This window comes from Rhinolophus ferrumequinum (assembly GCF_004115265.2).
Source record: "Rhinolophus ferrumequinum isolate MPI-CBG mRhiFer1 chromosome 15 unlocalized genomic scaffold, mRhiFer1_v1.p scaffold_54_arrow_ctg1_1, whole genome shotgun sequence".
Lineage (NCBI taxonomy): Eukaryota > Metazoa > Chordata > Mammalia > Chiroptera > Rhinolophidae > Rhinolophus > Rhinolophus ferrumequinum.
Window position 1 is genome coordinate 17,523,531 of NW_022680357.1, and position 20,690 is coordinate 17,544,220.

The 20,690-nt window shown below is 46.6% G+C and overlaps 1 protein-coding gene across 3 annotated transcripts; it reads right to left on the reverse strand.

Annotated features, from left to right (window-relative positions):
- Window positions 1-122: 122 nt before the first annotated feature.
- On the reverse strand, window positions 123-20,632 carry PALB2 (partner and localizer of BRCA2). Of its 3 annotated transcripts, none has more exons than XM_033101567.1 (13): window positions 20,401-20,632; window positions 18,697-18,756; window positions 18,470-18,572; window positions 14,947-16,335; window positions 12,366-13,048; window positions 11,989-12,060; window positions 10,257-10,418; window positions 9,125-9,210; window positions 8,703-8,864; window positions 7,596-7,712; window positions 3,951-4,038; window positions 1,789-1,937; window positions 123-593 (listed from the first exon to the last, which is right to left on the reverse strand). In XM_033101567.1, exons 1-13 carry the CDS (start codon window positions 20,614-20,616, stop codon window positions 383-385), a joined length of 3,498 nt encoding a protein of 1,165 aa, XP_032957458.1. In that variant the 5' UTR covers window positions 20,617-20,632; the 3' UTR covers window positions 123-382. The 3 variants fall into 3 exon arrangements, with proteins under 3 accessions (XP_032957458.1, XP_032957457.1, XP_032957456.1); XM_033101566.1 differs by having other exon boundaries at window positions 7,596-7,709; window positions 12,366-13,195; XM_033101565.1 differs by having other exon boundaries at window positions 12,366-13,195.
- Window positions 20,633-20,690: the final 58 nt, after the last annotated feature.

Below are 20,690 nucleotides of genomic sequence, written 5' to 3' on the forward strand. Positions count from 1 at the left end.
ACTATGCAAACATCACTGACTGTTTCAGCTGTAAAATAATTAGTTCTTATTTGTAAAAATGATCTTAATAGGATGGGAAAACATAACATGCAAAGCAGAATGTTATCAAAATACGTATTTATTAACATTTGAAGCTTTATGTACACCTTTAAAAGCAAACGTGCCAATGAGAGGAATTCCAAAAATCACTGTGAAGTCCTTTCCCCCAAAGTATAAATGAACATTAGAGATCAGCAGTCCCACCACCGTCAAAATAAAAAGTCTGTCTGAATGAATATAAGGAATTATTTTAAATGTCATTCAGGTATTTTCCTTTACAGTAACAACTCCAGGAAGTACTAGGAGGCCTCAAAGAGCGAGGACATCGTGTTCTCACCTTACCCTAACTTATTAAATATACAAATATATTTCCATCTTTTTGTCCAGCCAGCAAATGAGAATCTGCTCCTGACCATTTAACAAAAGACCAATTCTGGTCCGAGATGGGCGGGAGGAGAACAGTGCACTGACCCAGAAGCAAGTCCCAAATGGCGATGGTTCCAGAAGTCAGCACGGCGGCTGCAAAATTACCTTTCACGTCACCTTCCAGGAACCTAAAGCAGAAAAGAGACAATTCAAATCACATATTTTTTTTTTAAACAAAGAAGACAAAGGGTCAAAACCACACTCCCCAAAGCAACAAGAAGACAAACACCTGGAAATCTGAATGCCTCCCTTTGGACCGCTGGCTACTGTGTTGCAGTCTGGACGTGGCCAGCTACAGCTGCCTCTCTTGATGCAGCCGGTCCCTTGCACCCCAGCTCGGGGTGGCCTGCCTTCCACTCTTCAGCGCAGCCAAACTCAGTGCCCTCGGTGTCTTCCCTCTCGCGGCGGGCTCTAAGCCCAGACCTTGGCATGGCTGGGCTCTTGTCATTCTTCAGTCTGGTACCCCCACAGAAAGGCCCTTGCTGACCCCCACCCAGGGCCAGACACACCTACCGACTCTGCTCCCGCTCCATCACACCTAATCCTGTTTCCTCTTCACAGCCCTCCTCACTGTGTGACATGATCCTATTTCCATGGCCGGTGGGTGCTCTCCCACAGAAACAATCACCAGGCGGAATCTGGTTGTGTTTTTAAGACGGGGGCTCTGCAGTCAGCTACCTGGCTTTGAATCCTAACATAGTAAGAGCTGTGTGATCCCAGCAAGCTAACTTCCTCAGTGACATAGGGACATGGCGATCGGAGCACCTACTTACAGGACTGTTGTGAGGCTGAAGGACATCGTTGATACAAAATGCTTACACAGTACCTAACGCACAGGAAGCACTTAATAAAAATGGGTGGTATTCCTCATGCCGCATCACCAACGTTTTGCAGAGCACCACTGATAAACAGATCCTCTCATCACCAATAGATCAATATTTATCAGCAGATCAATATTCACGGCCTACACCACGACGCTCAGTCCACTTTCAAAGTAAAGATGTAAAGTATATGTAAAACTTTTCTTACTGGAAAGAGCACAAATCCTAAGTTCTATGCAGAGAACATTCATTACTGTTTGTATTTAAAATGTTTTCCCTCTGGGACAAAACAGGGCTTGACTACACGTACAATACCGCTCGGAAGCCATGGGGGGCGGGATACAGGGAATCTGAGGTCTGACTCCCATCTACCAAACACCCCCGTTCACCCCCCTTCTGAGCCTTCTGTGACCTACAGTGTCCCACGTTTCCATTCAGCTAAGGGACACAGAAATGTGCGCTTCCGCACGAGCACCATTGTCTTTCAGAACGTCGCACTTGCCTTCCAGCCTGCCCGTGAGGAAGGCGGTAGAGCATGACGCCCACGCTCAGGGTCGTCTTGGGGTTCACTGCAAGCAGCTGAAACACTGGGCTTCCCGACGGCTCGCTCTCCTGGGCACAGGGGTGACTCAGAACAACAAACAGGAGCCCCTGGTTTAGGAGAAAAATTAATAACCAAAGAAATCTGCACGAGTCTGTTGGGGGCAGAGACACAACCAAAGAAGCACAGGAATAACCGACAGGCTTGTAAGTAGCTAGGAGTCGCCGCTGGCTCACTTTTGTTCAGGCCGGAACTGCTGCGATTATCCCTGGTCTGGACTTCTGGCTTCTTAGTGCAGGGCACCCCCCAGCCCCCGTGTTCAGCCAGCCTTTGCAGATGTGAATCCAGCTAACGCACCAATTCCCTCCTATGCCATCCACGCTGGCATAGGGAAGGCGGCCACAGAAACACGTGGAGGGACTTCTCAAACTAGAAATGTTCATGTGTCAGTTGGTTTTTGAAAATTCAGAACACATTTTCCCATGTGGTAAGGGGAATCTTGTAAATGGTGACTGGATTTTTAGGCCAGTCTACAACAGCCTATTCAGAGTCAGAGGGACCAAAAAAAGGCACCATCGCATACGGTTGTTTCAGTGGGAAAACGTGTTACGGATACCTCCCGGCTTTTAAATTACATGGTCTGATAACATTATTGTATGTGAAGACATGTAAGGCACACAGACATATACATGTATATACGTATGTAACATGTTGAAAATCATTTTCTTTAGGGGTAAAATGGGGACAATTAATTATAGGGCCCACTCTGGATTAATAACATTCATTTCTCCTTTATACATTTTCAGAACTGCTGAATTTTGAGGATGAGAACGAATTACCTTTATAATTAGAAAACAATTGAGAATCAAAAAAATGCTAAATTCCACACACTTAACTCGGGGTTGGCAAACTCTGGCCCTTGGGCCAGATCTGGCTCAGCGCTTTTTTCTGTGTGGCTCACAAGCTAAGGGTGGGTGATCCCTGCATTTTGAAGCGATAGAAAAAAAGACAGAGGTAGACTGTTTCGTGACATGTGAAAATTATATGAAATTCAAGTTTCACAAAGGTCTAGTGGAAAGTTTTAGTGTCCAAAAAGTTTTACTGCAATGCAGTCACCCATTTGCTCACATCTCTGGCTATTTTGTGTGACAGTGGCAGAGCAGCGGCAGCAGGGACCACGTGGCCTGCAAAGCTGAGAATATTTACTGCTGGCCCTTTACGGAAACGCTTGCTGAGGCTGCAGCACTAATTCTAAACTATTATTTCTGGAGGGGGGGCCTCATGGAGAATTTTTACTTACTCTCTTACCCATTCCTGTGTTACATGTTTGAAAACCAAATAGGATTCATGTTGCAATGACGATGACGTAAACTTATTTAAATGCCTAGAAGGTAAATTTAATGCTTCCAGAAACAAATTCGACCCTCTCATTTTAGGATGAGAAAAGTTTGCCTCAAGACCATGGGATAGATCATGTAAGACCACACAGCCCCTGAGTTCATTTCCACAGTTGCCGCTCAGCTAGGGGGACACGCACCCTTTGTGCTCAGAGCCTCTGGTGCTGATGTCATAGATGACAGAGGCTGGGCAAGTCACCACACAGCACTGAGCTGGCCGCTACTGCCTCTGCTCATGGCTCCACGGGGGACACTCACGCGGTCATCCCCGCCTCCCGGACAGAGACCCCCGACCTGTGCAGATGCCCACACGGGCAGGGTGCCAAGCCCACGAATGCAGTGGCTAAGGAGCTGTTTGCTCCCACGCGAGAACACGAAAGCCCAACAGGAAACGGGCCCGGGACCATTTAACCGGCCTCCCTCGGGGTGCGTTCACGTCAGCAATCAGCCGGCAGTGCGGTCGGGAGCCAGGTCTGCTAACGGACATAATATTCCCCCATAAATTCACTGCTAGAAGGAAATGTGTGCCCTTAGGTCCCACAGCCAGAAACCTTACCAAGCAGTCATATTGTACCAACACTTATTCTCATCCATAAATTCCAAGAAACAACAAACACTGCTACCTAATTGTGAGAAACTACGTCCGTTAGTCACGACTCACGAGGTGGCTGCTCTGAGACAGTGAGACCGAGTGACACAGAGCGGTCCCAGGAGACGGGCACTTACCATTTCAGAATAGGCCTTGTGACAGACGGAAGCTTGGCAGGAATCGCCAATCTGCATCTTCTTCAGGAGCTGACCGGTTTTTAAATTCCTTAGACACCAAAAATAAATAAGCTGATAACACTCTTCTGGCAAACTGGGTGTCACTAATATTCTTATTTATCACGGCATCCGTTAGGAGGGAATCAAGGGAAAAACTAAGGGACACAGTACCTTCGTTTTGTTTAGTCACAGATTGAGCTAAAACTAGAACTCTCGCTTAACTTAGCCAACGGTCTGATGTGATAGTTCAGCTTTAGATTGCCTGTTGTGCCACTAAGGAATCTCTCCAAATTCCAAGAGAAAAGCTTTCCATTGTCTTCTTGTACTTGGTATTGACATTAGGCACGTGGTACAGCTCTATCCTTATGATTTTGTCACAAGTCTTGTTACGCCTAAGTTCTCCATGGAAGACAGGGGTCAGGAAACCCAACTTGGTTAGGTGAGAGATGACACCTAAAATAGACGCAGTTATGTCTCTGACATCTTTTTACACTAGCGCTAGACCAAGATGATGGAGAGAGAAGGGAAGACCGAGCTGGGGTAAAAAACAGAAGAAGGAAGAGAGAAGTGGGTGAATACAAAAAAGAAGAAAATAGGAAGTCTGTCGGAACCACTCCTTAGCTTTCTTGAGGACGTGTGACATTGGCAGTGCTCCATCACAGGAAACTACTGATGGAACACGTCCATCTGGCTCCTGTCAGCCACACAGAACGCCAGCTTATTTTCATGGTCCTGACAACTCATGGGCCCAGCGCTGCAAGACTGCACCACTCACTGCTTCCGTATCTGCGATCTTCCCACTGTCCATACAACATATTACACATATTCCTGGCTCTATGTCTTGGTTCAAACTATCTGTTCCAGTGCTCCCCCATCACTGACCGAGCCCGTCCCTGTGCTGACCACCGCCCAGCCATTCCTGAGGCCTCGGGGCCTCCCTCCCCCCGCCCCCAGCTGCATGAACTCACTTCGGACTCCCCGACTCCCTCCTGCTGCACCAGTGCACAGAAATCGCCTCACCTCCAACTGCACGTACTGCTGTCCATATGCCTCCTTCTCTACTTAATACAGACCCTAAGAGGGCATAATGTACCCATTCAATACTTCCGAGCTTACGAAGGACCAGGTACTGTGTACGAGAACTAAGACAGCCTGAATTCTCGTGCACCTGTGCCAGGGTTTCCCGACATGAGGGGACCAGAACGGGTGTGTCCCTCACAGAGCTTGCTGTGTGTTCTGTATTTAGTCATTGCTCCTCCCCAAACCCCAGACCTCTGTCACTGCGGCCTTGTGTGACGTGTACAGGAACGGCATACTTTGAATTGTGAAGCACCCTTATTTACCTACTACATTTTAGGGGCCTTGGGACCAGGCTTCGTCCGTGATTCCTACCTGCACCTCTCAGAGAATGGTAGATAAGTAAAGACCCAAATATCTATTAAATGATTGAACCAGGGGGACTCAGTTAAGATAGCGACCAAGATTAAATATCGAGACCTTCAGCAATAGTTTCAAAGGGAGTATAACATGCGTCGCTGTATACATCTAACACATTAGGAGTTCAACAGGAAAGACGAACAGCTGCTATACGTAAACATAAAGTTATGTAGAGCCCCAAAGGTCACAGGCAGCTATGGAGACAGTATAGCCATACAACCTTGAGCAGCTACCGGAAGCAAGGAGCTACGGCAGGCTGAGACCAGATGCGAGATGTGGTACCGATCTTCAGGGACTCTCATAATACAAAGTAGCGGATGCTGAGTGAAAAATAAGGGCAACATGAATTCAGAGAGGGAAACGCCAGTGAGGGCAGAGGTGACACGACAGAACTCAGGGCTACAGGTGGGCGGAAGATCCACCTTAAACTTGGTGGCTACACGTACACGTAGAAGCTAAGTGTGAAGGTCCTCTCCCAACCTCAAATTCTGCTGGGACCCCTTATATAGGAAATGCCAAAGGACGACGACAAGCCAAAGGGGAGAACTGAGGGGTGAGAAGAAAATGGGCAGCTAAGGAGTGTGGAACAGATGAAGCGGAATTCTTATAATAAAGCGCAGGGAAAAGGAAGCTGAAGAAAAGCAAGCAGGGGCCCTTTGGAAGGTTTTATTTCTGGGGCGGAGGGGGAGGGCTGGGTGGAAGACTAGAAAACAACAGCACAGAAGATGACCTGGAGGCTGAGTATTGACTGATGGCAAGGAGGCCAATTCCTAGGTTACATTACTAGTCTAGGAGCTGAATAACGCAGGTCCAGATCATAGAAACAGCAGAAAGAATAGAAAAGACAACTGTTGTGAGGAACCTTACCTTTAAATAAGACCTATGTGCAGAAACCCTGAGGGGCGTACCAAAGCAACCTGCTTTAGACAATCTGCTCTAGACAACAGGACGCCTGAAACCACGTTCTCCCTCCCAGCAGATCAGACACAGACAAACGTCAGAGGCTCCCTGGTGGGGAGGGGGCAGTTTCTCTCAGGGACCATGCTTTCCTAGTCCAGTTGTAGAACTGGATGGTGCAGCAGAAGCAAAGGAGAACTGACACTGATTATCTTAACCTTCTCTTTACCGAGACCCATTCTGCCCCAAGGACACAGTTAATGGAGAAGGCGTCTGAGAAAAAAAATCAATCTATTCTCCTAATGCAGATTAACCCCACAAGTGCCCATGGCCAGGTATGCTTCTCCCTGTGGTCAGGAGAGAGAGGTGGCTGGCCACTCCTTGACTTCAGTTTCCCTAGCACAAATTTGTTCATTTGGATCCCCTCATGAAACATTGTTTATAGATCTAGTAATTTTGAATTGTATTCTCTACATCATGAATGACACTTCACATGAACTCTGGACTCTGTTAACTTCCTTTGAAGAACAATGATCGTTTTCCTAGTAAAGCAGTTAACATGGCTAAACTCAAATTCCAATTGCTGGAAAGCCAGTTCAGTTCCTTTTGCCTCACTTGGGCTGCTTCGAGTCCGTCCTGCATACGTGTAGTTTAAAGATCAGCAGCTATTTACGCAGAGATGACAGCCAGAGTTTTTCCTGGCTTTCTACTTCTGGGGGGTTTTTCTCACTCACTTTCTAGCTGCCGTGGTCACCCTCTGTCCTTCAGTCCTTTTAAGTTAGTAGGACAAGGTTTTCTATCATGCTTTCGGCCACCCAGTGTGCAGACTGGGGCCTGCCCTCTGACTAAAAGCCGTAAGAACAGGAAACTCACCCGGGACATTTCCTTTCTCTCAGTGTTGAACCTCCCGTATCTTTCTTCTTTTTCTCACTCTCCAGTGCCTTCAGAGGGTTGTTTTTTATATTTTGTCCAGAGTTTATAGTTATTGGAGGCAGGAGAGGCGGTCTGACAGAAGCCACTCAGCCAGGAACCAGAAGCAGAAACAGTCATACTTTTTTTTTTGACAACAATGAAGTTTCATTGATTTTTAAAACAGTCTGCTCAGACCAATCTTTTACACGATGTCTGAATGAGTACGATGTCCTTGTGAAGACAGAACAGGACATCTGACCGTGTACCCACAAAAGCACAGTCACATCTGACCCCAACAACCCTGTGACATTCGAGGTGCAACCTTGTATCACCGATGAGGAAACCGGGAGGGAAACGTACCAGATAACAATGCTGTTCATGACTGTGGTACCAAGCAGCGCTTCCTGCACCCCCTGCACCTCGGCGAAAGTCAGTAACGTCTCTTGAGGGGCCGTCAACAGCTGTTTCTCTTTGCTTCTACGTGAAAACCAGTCGTAAGAATCAGTATTTTGTACCAAAGCAGTTTCTAAGCAGCCCTTCCACTTAGCACTGAACCCTGCACAATAAACACTAACCTAATACCAGAAAAGAATTTCCATCAGAAGACATGTACATTCTAAACTTTCTACAGTGAACATGTATTCCTGTTGTATTATCTGCCTGGATAGGTTGCGAGCGCCTCAAACTCATCATATCCAAAGTGAAACTCACCAGCTCTCGTTAAACCTCGTGTTTCTTTCTGTATTCCTGTCTCAACGAATTATACCGCCACCTACCCAGGTGACCAGGGTTCGAAATCTACGTCTTCTACCTACTCAGTCACCAAGTCCTAATGACTTCATGCTCTCATTTCTCTCAAATCTGCCTGCTTCTCCCCATCTCCTCTAACACTCTCCTGATTTAAGGAAACTCTTTGTCTCTTCTCTGGATTACTGCAACAAGACATAAATAAATAAGACAAACAAGATCCACGCCCTCTGATTAGGAAAGACGTAAATAATCACCATGAAGTGTGACAAGTATGTGACAGACGTAGCAGATGCTACAAGTCCCGTTTCCAACATGCTGCATTTGAGGTAACCATGGGATGTCTAATAAATAGGCATGCAGGTGTAGAGGTCAAGAAAGAGCTCAGCTAGAACTGTATGTTCACAAGTACTCAGCGTCTGGATGGTGATGGAAGCCCTGGGAACCAAGTGTGTGGAACCAAAAAAGGGTCCGGGACCTTGAAGTACACTTAAGGGACACACAGAGATTTCAAAGAAGATGGAAGGAAGAACCAGCTGAGCCTCCCCCTGCTGATTTCCTGCCTGCCATGTCCTGCGTCCCCCCTGTAAGCTGCAGAACCTGCGCTACCACACCGACAACAGCACAGAAAAACAAGATGCCGGGATCCAACGTTCTCTGAAACGCTGGGACAAAATCGTGCCTTGTCTAGCAGTTACAACCATCCAGTGCTTTTCTTACCCTCCGTCTTCTGCAAAGGTCATGATTTCTACTCGTTGATCACAAAGGGTCCCGCTGCTACTGACTAGCCTCCGCTTTGTCAGGCCAAGCACAGCTTGGATGTTTCCAGAAGTCAGGAGCACCTGCTTTTCACTTGCACCGTCAGAGGAACAAAGTAAGGCCCTAAAACCAAAAGAAGGAACAATGCAGAGAGGTCAGTCAAGCTTTTGATATTAAAGGACTAAGTTCACATTTCAAATGGAAACTTCAATCCGGAATGTCATTCTATTCAGAGTTTTATGTTTATTTGGTTAACACATCTCTCTTCAGACCTAAATTCAGATTCCTTGAAGACTCATGCCCAGATTATAACTCGCACTCAAAACAAGCGGACAGAGACAAAGACAGCAGGGAAGAAAAAACCCCCCTTGAGAATTACATACCTGATTTCTCGGATTTCCAAATTTCCCAAAGCCACACACACCAGGTTACAAACATCAGGCACGGGAACTATTTGTAACACGGGAACCTGAATAAAACAAAGCAGCCAATTTATATTTGCTTGATTCATGCTGAATTCATCTAAATTTTCCAAAATGTGTTGCATTCCTTTCTATTCTCCCTGTACCAAGACGGCTTCCAACATCTGGACAAATGTGAGAAGGCTCAGCAAACCCCCCTCGGATGAGCTCTAAGTCCAGATAAGCCATATGCGTACAGCGTTTACGGGAGCACTTATTCAGTGCAACCTACACCTCTAACAACAGGGGAATAAGTAAACTCTGACATGTGAATGCAAGGAACATCATGCAGCCATTTAAGATAAGTGTATTCACTGACTGAATATTTAGAGCTCCACTATACAAAGCAGAGTTGGAGCTGTGGACACACTGGAGAACACGAATGAAATCGGCCGAGTAGATTCTCACACACACACAAAGAAAGGTAACTGGGGGTGACGGACGTGTTAATTAACTTAGTTGTGGGACTCTTCACATTGGATACATATATCAAAGGATCACACGTATACTTCAAATATATTACAACTGTATTTGTCAATTACACCTCAGGAAAGCTGGAAAAATAAACAAAATTCTGAATAAATAAGCATGAAGAATGTGTAGACACAATTTTAAGGCCACAGGGATTGCGACCGTGTAGGATACGTCTGCAGGGCCAGGACTGGAAGAAAACACACGCAGGAAAGCAGCAGAAGTGAGAGGTAAGGAACACAGGTTACTAACAAGGCTAGAAGGTGGAATGCCCAGCAAACCCCAAAGTGCTCCAGCAGGTCTCATGTGACAACCCATCTCTGGATAAACATGTGACAAGCAAATAAAGCCCAATGTGAAGTGCAGAGTCTAGATGGAAGGTACACGGGTGCTCATTGCACAAGTTTTTGGTATATTGGACATTTTTCGTAACAAAACGTTGGGGAGAACTTCATCTCTCTGTCTTACACGGTCACAGATCCCGTTTTTGGTTTGTTTTTGTTTGTTTTTTTGTAAACTGCCCACCTACATTATCATGCAGATGACTGCAAAGGTCTCTTTCAGCTCTACGATTGGGACCCACCTCAGTGAAGTGCCAGGAATACATTTCTTCCCACCGCCAAGCGTCCAGCGGTCTCCAGAGAGAAACTGCGTATTCACAAGCAGTTACGATGCACGGCTCCTGGAGCCCAGCGATTCCCCACCACAGGGCACTCACGTCCACGGAGCAGGACCCTGAAGGGTTCTGACACAGAAAGGCAACAACAGTTCTGTGAGAGGGGGGTTTGGGTCTGCTTTATGGAAAGAATACCTATGCAAAGTGATGGGTTACAGGATTAGAGGAAATACCAAGGCAAAGTAGTGAAGTTTATGTGGGTCGCTAAGGTAACCAAACAATTGCCCAAACACGCCTGTATTGTGATATAATTAAAAAATATAGCTCAGACTGGAACAGATTCGGATGTGACCAGAAAAGACAGCCCATAAAAACTTACCCATTTAGAAATTAAACACTAAATAGACAGCAAGGAGGGTGGCAGACATCCAAACACAGCAAGAGACCCCCAAATAGAGAATCGTAAGGGCATTTATCAGAGATAAAAATAAAGTGAGCAAGCAGCTCAAGAAAGTTAGTAAAAGAACAATGAGAGAAACAAAAAGCAGAAGGAAGGAGCTATTAAGGTTAAAACAGAAATAAACGAAACAGGAAACAAGAAAACCTCAATTAACAGTCACTACAAACAAAAACTAGTTTTTCTGGAAGACCAAGAGAATGGACGAATCTCTTAAGTCTGATGCAGGAAAGAAACACTTTTAGAAGTGGGGGGTTGTGGGAGAGACGCTGAACTGCACATACAGACAAAAGAAATATAAGAATAATAAATAACTTTTCACCTACAAATTTGAAGATACAAATGAAATGGTTGATTCCTTAAGAAACTAAGTTATTCAGATTGATTCAAGAGGAGCTTTGAAATGACCTAGGTATTACTGTGTATCTTACAGAAAAGGAGTCTGGGGCTCAGAGACGGAATCATTTGCCCAAGGTCACACAGCCAGTAATTGGCAGAAACAGCTGATGTGGATTTAAGGCTCGCTCTTCTACACCAGTTGTTCTCAGCTGGGGGCAATTTTGCAACCCTCCCCTGGGAGACACTTGACGATGTCTGCAGACATTTTTGGTTGTCACACCTGGGGTGGGGGTGCTCCTGGCTCCAGTGGGAAGAGGCCAGGCGGCTGCTAAACGCCCTACAGTGGGCAGGCCAGCCCCCCAACAAAGAAGCCCCAGCCCCGCAAGTCAACAATGCTGAGACTGAGAAACCCACGGACTGATTAGGACACGAGGCCAATCTGTATTTCCAGGACTAACAGAATGCCGTAATTTGTATTTCTCAGAACCACACATATCACACAGCGTATGAAAGGTGAACCCCTCACTAGATCACTACCCATTTTCTTATAAATCCCCAGTGATTCTTCTAGAAACACTAAGCCGTTCAGGTAGGAGAGCACTGACGGACTCCTCTCTCTCTCCCTCTGTCAAATCGCCTGATTTTAATTTTGATACCAAGTTCAGTTACTTTGGTTTAAGGTGTTTTTGGCAATAGGTTGACATCAACTTCTTCAGGAGACGACCTCAAAATATAAATACAGGTAAACATGGTGAAAAACAAAGAATTTTCCTGAGTTTATTTGACAGTATTAAATGAAGAATGACAAGCTATCTGATCAAATTCTTCTCAGTTTTCCTGTCAATCCAGTACATTTTTCACATGTAAGATGCAAGACACGTTAAAAGGTAACAGTCTTCTGACCTGTAACTTTGAAACCAACTGCAGGTCGCCTGGGTTGAAGCTGTCACAAGTGGGACCGTCTGCTACTTCAGTCTGTGGAAACGAAAGGGACAGCATTAACCCACACTCTATGCTGCCATCAGGATGAGAACTTCATATGGCAAATTGTTCCACTGATGACAAAGCAGCGAGGAGCCCCCCCTTTCAAAAATACGCTTTTTAGTTGGTCTTAACTTCCCCAGAATGAATGTAATGTTCATAGTCGCTTCAAGGGAACGGGTTAAAACCCATGTGTAGGGACATGGGTTAAGAAGCCCATGTGTAGGGACGTCAGGCTGCCGTGTTCCCTAAGGCACTTCATTCCTTCAGAGATAACGTCACAAAGGAGGGGACCGTACCTGTTCAGTGGGACATCGCCACGGTTCCAGGCGCGTGTCTGCACAGAGCTGATTTTCTTCGAAAGTGAACGACTCGGTGAGCAGAGGTGTGGCTTGGGGACCAGAATCGCAGTCCCAGGAAGGCTGTCCCTCCTGGCCCGACACATGCAGGCTGCCATCTAACCTCGGTGGGTGAGTGCGACTGGCACATGGCTTACGATCACCAGCAAGGCTGACGGTGGCCTGCAGGGGAGAGAGCTGGGCTGGAGAGCACGTGTGTGCCACAAGCTCCGCAGACACTCCGGCCCAGGGAGCCTGGGAGCCCAGAGCTGGAGTCGTGCCGACGAGGGGAAGAGCGGGCGAGCACACGTCGGCTGTGGGTGTGTCCTTATCGTCAGGCGCCAGAGTATCCGAAGGGGTGAAAAGGAACGTGGGAGAAGAAAGGCCCTTCCTCGGACGCTGGCGCCCCGGCTCGGGCATTGGACGACATGCTCGTCCTGGTCGAAGCGTCAGCTGCTCTTCCACGTCCTCCACGTCGCGGGCAGCTGGTTGAGGGGTCAGCTCCTGCACAACGACACAGTTCCCGTCCTCCAGATGCCTCCGTCTGGACCTTCTGGACCGAGAAGGCTCCCTCGGCTTTCCGGAGCAGGACTTCAGCTTTTCCAGTTTAAGGGGTCCAAAGTCTTCCTCCGGTAGCTGGAAGTCTGTGATTCGGGGGAAAGACGACAGCTGCTTGAAACTCAGCACTTCATTCTCAGGAGCTGGAGCACTGCCCACGTCCTCATCCAGAGCTACACAAGCATCTGCACTGGAAGAAAGAGGGTCCTCTTTTCGGCAGTGACCGTCCTTCCCTAAAACAGAGAGCGACAATAACAAATATCCAACAAGAGGCGTGAACCCAGCAGAGTGAGACCCTACACCCGGCTGGACCTGTTCATTCTGTTCCCCATCCAGGGCTCTGAAACCTGGGCGCACCGTTCAAACACCAGCCAGACTGGTGGTTAAGTAGCAGGTCCCCTTCTGGTAACCAGCTGGTACCAAAAGCAGTACAGTGCTGCGGCATCGGCCGGGGGAGGACAGATGGGGTCTAGTCACAGCTCGGCCACGGCCACCGATCTGCGGTGTGCCCTGGGGTACGTCAATTCCCTTCACTTCCCCTTGTCCCTCCTAGGGGAACCGGACTAAAAAAACCTCGAAGTCCTTTCGGCTCTAAAACTATGATTCCAACAGGCTGCCAGAAGACAGTCTACAAAATGCTGGCTCTTCTCACTGAAGGAAACAGAGTCCCCCTTTCAAGCAAAGAGTTATTTACTATTCTTAAAGCGACTGGAATCCTACATCATTTAAACTGCCGCTGCATCCATCACGTTAACAAATGGATAAACAAACTGTGGCACATACATACGACAGAATAGTACTCAGCCATAAAAAAAAATGAAGTCTTGACACACGCTACAACGTAGATGTATCTTGAAAACAAGCTAAGTGAAAGCAGCCAGACACAAAAGGCCACACGGTGTATAATTCCATTGCTAGGAAAGGTCCAGAATACGTCCATCCACAGAGACAGACAACAGACTGCCAGGGGCCAGGAGGAGAGGAAATGGGGAGCCAATGCTTAGTGGGTGGGGGGTTTCCGTTTGGGGTGATGAAAAGAAAATCGTTTTAAAGCTGCAGGTTACTCAAATGGCAGATTATTTCCAAGTACACAAAAGAATGTTTCCAGTTTATTAGTAGATTGTCCTACTGATTCCTTCGTATTCTTGTTGACTTAAAAGGTGATAAAAGTCGTAATAATTCTCAATTTTAAATTAATTAATTATAGCTCATAGACCAGAGCCTGTGTCCCAGGGTAGAGAGCAGCTGGCTGCTTAGTTTTGTAAATGATGTTTTATTTATGAAATAACACTGTGCACTCTGCCTGAGCGCAGACAGAGCACAAAGGCAGTATGTACGGCCTGGTTTTTTATGGAAAGTTTGCGGTTCTTTAGTGTAGAACCAGAGTGAGTTTTCTAGTTTTTATGCTCAGTTTACCAAATAGGACAACTCCTGAGTAAACGGAGAAAAAAGTGTATATTCTAACATCCTCCAAAATCTTGTGTCCCACAGACCTCAGAGAGACTATATTGGGTATTTTATCCGAAAAAGCTGCTCAGACCTACTGTGTGTTATTACACAATCATTCCTGAGAGGGTCTGTCAGTGACCTCTTCCTCTGGCACACATTTGATTTCCAAAGCACTTCCTGTATTAGTGGTAAAGCTTCTACCCACGGAGAAAGGCTGTATTTGCCTGAAAACACTAATTTTAGGCAAACATCCAATATATTTGCCAGCTCGGTGTCAAATTTTTCAGCCCCATTGGTGAACTGTGGCGCCACACGACCAGGTTGGCATCGCTGTAATTAACGAAAAGCACGTTAACGTCCTTGGGCCTTCGTTTCCTCACCGGTACGGGGAGGATAAAAACGGCCTCCGACCCGCAGGGTGCTGTGATGCTTCAATCAGTATCTGCACAGTTAGAAAGCGCCAGCACACAGTAGGTGCTGGCTGCCATCGCGGCCATCGTCAACCACACTCCGATTTCCCTTTACCTCAACTTACCGTGAATCATTATCGCCTTGTCACTCTGAGCTCTTTGCGGGGCCACGTCTTCCTCCTCGCCGGGGAAACCTGATGTGCCGGAAGTGGGCTCACGGAGACGCAACGGAGCGGCGAGCCTTGCTTTGCTCTTTCCTCGGTGTCTCCTACCAGCGGGCCGCGGAACCGCCTTCTTAGGAAAAAAGTCATTGTTAGGGGGCTTGGGTCGTCCTGTGCCTGTGTCAGGTACCTGCATTTCACCTGGATTAGCTTCTTCACCGGGAAGGTTTAAATTGTCAGCAGCGTCTTTATTCTTACGTTTAAACCCTTTCTTTCGGGCACCCAAGTGACTCGGAATGACAGCCTCCACGGCTACTTCCCTCTGACGATTTGACATGTGTCGCGTTGTTCTAACAGAATATTCGGCAGGAAAAAGAAGCCCTTCAAGCTTTGGGCAAGAATGTGTTTGATTTTCTGCAGAAACAGGCGACACGACTGCTAGTCCAAGACTCCTGGATGGGCTCTGAACCTCATTTTCCTGAAGATTTTCCTTTCTATCGTCAAGGGTGCTACTGGGAGATTCTGAACCCTTCTCTGTGTGGTTTGGTTCTGTTAAGTTTTGGCTTTCCTTTGCCGCTAAGTTATCATCACCGAGTTCATTTACAGAACAGGCATGGTCTGCCTCCCAGCTGGGACCTCTGAGCAGCTGACCACTTACTCCTGTAGCTTTATTTACCTCCGGGCTACCTGGCAAGACAGTCGTTCTTTTGCCTCGTGCCTCTGAGTTTACAGGTGGGGTAGGGCTAATGTTCTTTAAACCGTGAGCGATAGGTTCCCAGTTCCTTCCAGAAGGCTTGTGGTGAAGGTGCTGGCTGCTGCTGCTGCTACCAGACGCGGGCGGAGGAAGTGGCGTTGCCCGGCAGAAAGGCCTTCCTTTCACCAGCGGATCCACATGGCTCTGTGGTCTGGCAGCTGGTGGAGTTAGTACCCTCCCTCCCTCAGTTTCTGGAACTGGTGAGTCTGGACTACCAGACTTAGGACTTGAAAGGGAGGTTCTTACTTCAGTCACAGGCATTCTAGGATTTCCTCTATTGACGTCTTCTGGGTCCTTTAGTCTTTTTCCTGAGAGTATGAGCGAATCAGTGTCGAAGAAAGATGCTCTCTCTTGTGAAATAAATGTTCTTTTCTGCTGTTGCTCTCTCCTCCCTGGCAGCTCACTTGGCCTTTTCTCCCCATCAGAGCCATTGAGCCGGGAGGCAAAATGGTCGTGGGTATCGTCTGTTCTTTGCGTGTCTAAGCCTCCCACTGAGCCGCGCCCAGGGGTAAAGGACGCAGGCTCAGCGTCTCCAGCTTCTCCATCGAGATGGATGTTGCTGTGTAATGTGTCACAAGAAAATACTGCAGTTTTAGGTGCTGAGAGGAAAAAAATTATATAATTAATATTTCCCTTTAAAAATGAAACAAAAGTACTCCACATTTATTTTAAACTAGTAGATATACATACTACCATTTACTTAAACAGTCAATGCTATTCCATTCATGCAGGTTAAAATTCAAGTTTTTAATAATCTGATAAACTATAATCACTTTAAGTAAACGTAAACAGATAGAATTGTGCTCAAAAAAAAAAAAGTGATTTTTAAACTAAAAGGTTAATCTATTCTTCAGTGCAATGATCTTTTCCCTTAGTTTCCTCCCCAGCTATACTGAGGTACAACTGACAAAAATTGTATATATTTAAGGGGTACGATGTGATGTTTTGACATATGAACACATGGTGAAATGGCAGCACAATCAAGCTAATTAACATATCCTTCATTTCACACAGTTACAATTTTTGTGTGTGTGGTGAGAACTCTTAAGATCCGTCCTCTTAGCAAATTTCAAGTACACAATATACATAGGATATTAACTAGTATCATTATGCCGTATATTAGATCTCTAGAATTTATTCATTCTGTGTAAATGAAAGTCTGTACCCTTTGACCACCAGCCCCCCATTTCTTCCATATCTCACCTAATGTTTATTTCATGTCTTTTTTTTCTTTTTTTGGCTCAAGTAATTTTACTACCTTTTTCTTATTTCAATAGCCTCCAATTGTATGATTATAAATTACCTAAGTATTAACATGAGAAATGACCATTGTTTTTTAGAGTATTTCCAGCCAGACATTTTCCTCTGGGCTTATGTATAAATTTAAAAGTATCTTTTCAGTCAACTGTAATTTTATATCACAGGATGTGGAGTACAGCATAAGGAATAGAGTCGGTGGAACTGTAACAGCAATATGCGATGTCAGAGGGGTAGTAGATTGGGGGAGGGGGGTTGTCACTTTGTGTGGAGGGGTGTAAATGTGTAACTGTTACATTGTGTTGTACACCTGAAACTAATACTTAAAAAATACATATACTATATATATATATATATATCTTTCCAATAATTAAGTAATAAATATAATTTCTGAATGTAATTTCTAGGGAAAAAGAGCAACTAAATAAACAATCCAACTGAAAGCACAGTTTTTTGCTCATAGGATGGAAGAAAATATTTACAGACCATGTATCTGATAAGGGTCTAATACGGACAATATATGAAGAACAATTACAACCCCAGAATAAAAAGACAAATAACCTAATTAAATTATTGGCAAAGGACTTGAACAGACATTTCTCCAAAGAAGGTACACAATCGGCCTCTAAGCACATGAAAAGACGCTCAACCTCATTATTCACTAGGAAATACAGATCAAAACCACAATGAGATACCACTTCACACCTACCAGGATGGTTATCATTTTTAACATGGCAAATTACAGGTATTGGCAGGGATGTGGAGAAATTGGAACCCTTGTGCACTGTGGTGGGAATGCAAAATGGTGCAGATGCTGTAGGAAAATTTGGCCATTCCTCAAAAAGTTAAACCTAGAATTACCACATGACCCAGCAATTCCACTCCTAGCTATATACCTAAAAGAACTAAAAATGTATGTCTACACAAATGTTTATACATGAATGTTCACCGCAGCTTAATAGCCCGAATTCATAACAGCCAAAAAGTCGAAACAACCCAAATGTCCACCAACTGAAGACTGGACATAAAGTTATGGAACAGCTATACAGTGGAATATTATTCAGCTGCAAAAGGGAATGAATAATGGTGCACGCCTGGATGTATGTATGGGTGGACGGCCACCGAGAACATTATGCTAAGTGAAAAAAGCCACTCACAAAAGGGTGCATGTTGTATGGTTCAACTTCTCTGCAATGTCCAGAGCAGGTTAATCCACAGAGACAAAAAGTAGATTAATAGTTGCCAAGGGCTGGGTGTCAAATGGGTGTGGGGTTTCTTTCTGGCGTGGTGAAAATGTTCTGGAATTAGATAGTGATGATGGGTCCACAATCTTGTGAATATACAAAGAACCATCAAATTGCATACTTTAAAGAGTCTATTGCATCCTTGTCTTCTGACTGTGAGGAAAAGAACCACAGCCAAATACACCTGGGAAATGAATAATAAAACAAGCCTAAGTGAATGGTCCAGCTTTACCTGCATGGCTTAGCCGTGGTGCAACGTCCCGCTGGACCAAGGAATCTTGTTCTTTCACTGTTTTCTGAACAGCATTCTTAACCTTCTCAGCTCTTTGGGCACGCTAGAGAAAGCAAAAGCAGCTCAAGAACAAATGTGAGGGGGAAAAGTTCTTTTAAAACTTCATTACGAAAAACTGTTTTTATACAGTTATACTCCCTCAATTTGAGAGAATAAGGTTGACTTACCTGAAGGCGGGCCAGTGTCTTGCTGTATTCCCTTTTCAAGAATGCCAATTTTTCCTTCAACTGGAAGAAGAAAAACACCAGACAATACTGAGCAGGTGGGAAGGAGTCAGAAAGAAAGGGTGCAGGGCCTGCCAGTCCTGAGCGTGCCGTGCTCAGCGGGTCGCTCAGTAAGTGGCAGTGGGAGGAGCAGCACTGGCCCACGTCACTCTCAGTTCACAAAGCATCAAGCCCTCTGCTGTCATCTCGCAACCTCTGCATAGACTGTTCTCATCACCTGGGGCATTTCTTCCCTGAGTCATTTCGCTAATTCCTCCTGATTCCTCAAGCCCCAGCTTAGAGCTTTATTTCCATGGAGTCGACTTCTAGGTCTGGCTCCAAATCCAGGTTAGACACCCCACCTCTCCTCTGTGCTTCCTTTATCACAGCACTTATGATACTATGTTGTCTGTTTACTCCTGTTTGCTCCCTACCCATCTCACTGTGAGATCCCTGAGGGTAGATGGAGCTGTCAAGTTATGGGTCCAGATATCTTTGGCGCCTGGGAACAATAGCTGATACCCCCATATATCAGTTATTGTTCCCAGGTGCTAGATATACAGAGTTACATAGTGAATGATAGCTAATAAACAAGAAAATAAACAGATGAGTTCGCATGGTGATCAATACCTAGACAGGGAGATGTGAGAGCGCCTAGCTTATGGGAATGGACTACTTTCGGTAGGATGGCCAGGGAGGCATTTCTGAGGACTATGATTTGAACCAAGAGCTGGAGGAGGAAAGAGCCGGCTACAGAGCAGGGGAAAGCAGTGTGTCCAAAGTCTCGCACTTCATACACAGCTCGATGGAAACCCATGCAATCCAGCTCCAGGCTCTGTGCTCTTAAATGTATGCCAGACTGCTTCTCACAGCGTCCTCTTTATCACCAAGCTTATCAGGGTCTGGGAATTATCTTGACTTGTACATGACCTTTCTCAGCCCCACGAGAAGGTAGGCTGGGAAAAGAGGGCTGATGGGTTCACGTGAATGACGAGTGTAGCATAACGACCGCAACAGCCAACACAAGCCCCGGTCAGGCTGACGTCATCAGCCCAAACGGAGCAGCATGGATACGAGGGTTCCCGCTGTAAACAACCGACGACTCTCAGCAGCAGAGGAACCTGGAAAGAAACGGGGGCACTGCCGCGCTACCCAATACCATACGGCGCTTAAAAAAAATAAGGTCGATAAACATGTGGGATGTCGAACTTGCAGAAGGAAACGGGAAGTTGCAGAACCATCCCGATCATACCATGTATGAACAGCGGTCTTTGCCCCCCCAAAAAAATACACGTTCCTTTTGGGGGGCTAGCGAAGACAACCGCACCCCTCCGCACGCCCCACCCCCCAGCCCCGGAAAGATCTTAGGGACCAGACGTTAAGAGACGGAAGGGGTGGGACGGCAGAGGCCGGGACAGCGTGTGTTGGGGCGAGGAGGGTGCGGATGGGACCGTCAGCTTTCTCTACCGTTTTACATTTTGTGTGTATGCGTCAGTGCTGTCATGGAAAAAACGTGTCCTCTTAGTGCCACCTCGCCAGGACAGCGCTCTCCTACACTTTCACTTCCTGGGACCCTCAGTCCAAAGAGCGCAGGTCAGAGGACAGGGGCCTAAAATCCTGGGGAAGGGGGTCAGAGTTCGGGGTCAGCCTTTCCCGCACCCCCCGCACCTTTTCCTTCTCCTCACAGCTGAGGGGCTTCCCGGGAGGCTCTTCCATCGAGCCGGCGGCCGAACGAAAGGAGTAGCCGTCGCGGGTCCCAGGGCTGCGGACACGAGGACCCCGGCTAGCCCTGGGCCCGGGAGGAGCCCGGGGAAGGAATGGGGCGCGAGGGGAACCCTTCAGCGCGCGACCGAGGGGCCCATGTGGAACCCGCGCGCCGTCCATCCAGCCAATGAAAGCCAGCGTTCGGCCTGCGCACGCGCAGTCGGGGATTGCCGAGCAACGGAGCGGGGCCGGCC

Bases quoted from the DNA above. Each gene is read 5' to 3' on its own strand.
- PALB2 (XM_033101565.1), bottom strand. From the start codon at position 20,616: ATGGACGGCGCGCGGGTTCCACATGGGCCCCTCGGTCGCGCGCTGAAG. The intron at 18,757-20,400 runs GTGCGGGGGGTG...TTCTTCTTCCAG, and splicing joins GCTGTGAGGAGAAGGAAAAG to TTGAAGGAAAAATTGGCATT. The intron at 1,938-3,950 runs GTAAGTGCCCGT...CTCCTAAACCAG, and splicing joins ACAAGGCCTATTCTGAAATG to GGGCTCCTGTTTGTTGTTCT.